At 36.9% G+C, this 2,176-nt stretch overlaps 1 protein-coding gene across 3 annotated transcripts in view; it reads right to left on the minus strand.

Annotated features, from left to right (window-relative positions):
* The window catches only part of LOC106881028 (ubiquitin conjugation factor E4 B), a 79,234-nt gene that overhangs the window by 22,025 nt on the left and 55,033 nt on the right, over positions 1-2,176 (minus strand). For all 3 annotated transcript variants that reach the window (XM_052972224.1, XM_014931214.2, XM_052972225.1), the window contains one exon: positions 1,634-1,747. In XM_052972224.1, the coding sequence (XP_052828184.1) occupies positions 1,634-1,747 (114 nt within the window). The remainder of the gene's footprint in view (positions 1-1,633; positions 1,748-2,176) is intronic.

Consider the following 2,176-nt stretch of genomic DNA (forward strand, 5'->3'; position numbering starts at 1 on the left):
TGTGTGTGTGTGTGTGTGCGCGCGTGTGTGTGTGTGTGTGTGTGTGTGTTCAGAATCATGCAGATATCACAGTAAGTTACTCATTCAGAATTGGCTATCAGGCTACAGAGTAATCAATTACAATGTAGTGTAATGTAATATGTCCATATAACAGAAAATCCAAGTAATAATTTTTTTTAGTGATGAGCAAATAAATCATAAAGTCAGGAGGTTTGAGAGGAGAGATAAATTCGTTTATCCATATGACTTCAATATGGTTACAGCCATTCCATAGCTTTTTCATGCTGTATCAATTCAGTATGCACACACACACACACACACACACACTATCTACTGATGTCACATAATGTATATGCTTTGTTTATGCATTTACTGAATAAGCAATATTGGTAAGGCTTACTTATTATCATTTTATTATTATTAGCGTGGCTTCTAATTCAAAATTTAATTTTGTTTTACTAGGGCAGCACTGTTGCACATCAGCAGAAAGTTTCTGTTCTATCTATATATACTTCACACCAGTAATTCGAATTTGTTTCAAGGGTGACTCGAGTATACAGTGCCGACAAGCTGAAATAATGGCAAAATATTGATAGCCACTGTTCTCGTTCACCTACAAGGTAATACATCTCACCTGGTGAAAGTACTCTGTGCTTTTTTAACACACGATGCTTTAAGGGGACTTTCCTAGAAATCTGTACAGCAGCTAATAAGCACATAAACAAAACACATAAATTAAGTATGTGACATTGGTAATGTTTACATTGTTAGAGCTGCTTCTAATTCAAAGTTTAATACTTGTATTTGATAATCTTCAGCTAAGCATTCCAAATCTTATGGGCTCGTGGGTACCAGTGCCACGTAAAAAGCATCCATGCAGGTGCTGCAAAAAAAAAAAAAAAAAAAAAAAAAAAAAAAAAAAAAAAAAAAAAAAAGAAGCACCCGTGCTGGTGCAGTGTAAAGAGGCATTCACGCCAGTGTCAAGGCACCCATGCCAGTGCTAAGGCACCCATACCAGTGCTAAGGCACCCATGCCAGTGCTAAGGCACCCATGCCAGTGCTACCGCACCCATGCCAGTGCTAAGGCACCCATGCCAGTGCTAAGGTACCCATGCCAGTGCTACATAAATTCACCCATGCCAGTACTGCATAAAAGCACCCAGTGCACTCTGTAAAGTGGTTGGTATTAGGAAGGGCATCCAGCCACAGAAGCCATACCAAAGCAGACATGGATCCCAGGCAGCTCTCCAGCCCCTGTCAAACCATCCAACTCATGCCAGCATGCAAAATGGATGTTAAATGATGATGAATCTGAAGCGGTGTCATAGTGATCAGAGTTTATTTTCTAACTTCCTAAAACTAAATCATTAGTTAATTAGTTCACTTAATTCCCACTTATTTCTTAAACCCACACACACACAAAAGAGTTTCTCATTTGTAGGAGGTAAATATTGATTTATTAATTTATTGGTTGCCAAAATATTTAACAGTTTGTTTCTAAAAACTAATGAATATTTCTTTAGAATAATCTGTACCCTCTAAAACAAATACAATGAAACATTTTCCCCCTCAGCCCTTGAAAACAAATCAGACAAATGTAATTCTATAATAAAATTATTGAACAGATCAATACCTGAATTTGAGATTTCTTGGAATTTCCATCAATAAACTTCTCTAACAGCCCTATAGCAGCATCCCTGCTTTCTGAGTTCACCAAAACTGCATGTATGATTTTATACTGCTCCGTCTGTTGAAGATGAATTAAAGAAAATAATAATATTGGGAATCAATCTTAATATACAAAGCTGAAGTTGTGTGTCTGTGTGAAGCCTTTTTAAAAGTTTATAGAAATCCACATTTTCCACTTTTTCGTTAAAATTTTTACATCAATGGAATTTTCTCGATCTGAACTTTCCAGTGCAGTAATTAGATTTTTTAAATTCCGTTTACTTTGTGTGATTTAAGGGAGATTTGGCTGTTGTTTCTAGCAACTTTTGGATATTGAAAAAATTTATTTCGGCTCCCCTGTGTTCATGAAAAATTTAATCGAGCTTCCCATGTATCTGAGATAGACCGGCCAGCCCATGACAAATCTGACAAAAGTGGGGACACACAGAACTACCAGCTCACGAACTGCATCTGAAAGTTGGCACGCCAATTATGCTGCTAAGGAATT

The sequence above is a fragment of the Octopus bimaculoides genome, chromosome 12 (genome assembly GCF_001194135.2).
Source record: "Octopus bimaculoides isolate UCB-OBI-ISO-001 chromosome 12, ASM119413v2, whole genome shotgun sequence".
In the NCBI taxonomy this organism is placed as follows: Eukaryota; Metazoa; Mollusca; class Cephalopoda; order Octopoda; family Octopodidae; genus Octopus; species Octopus bimaculoides.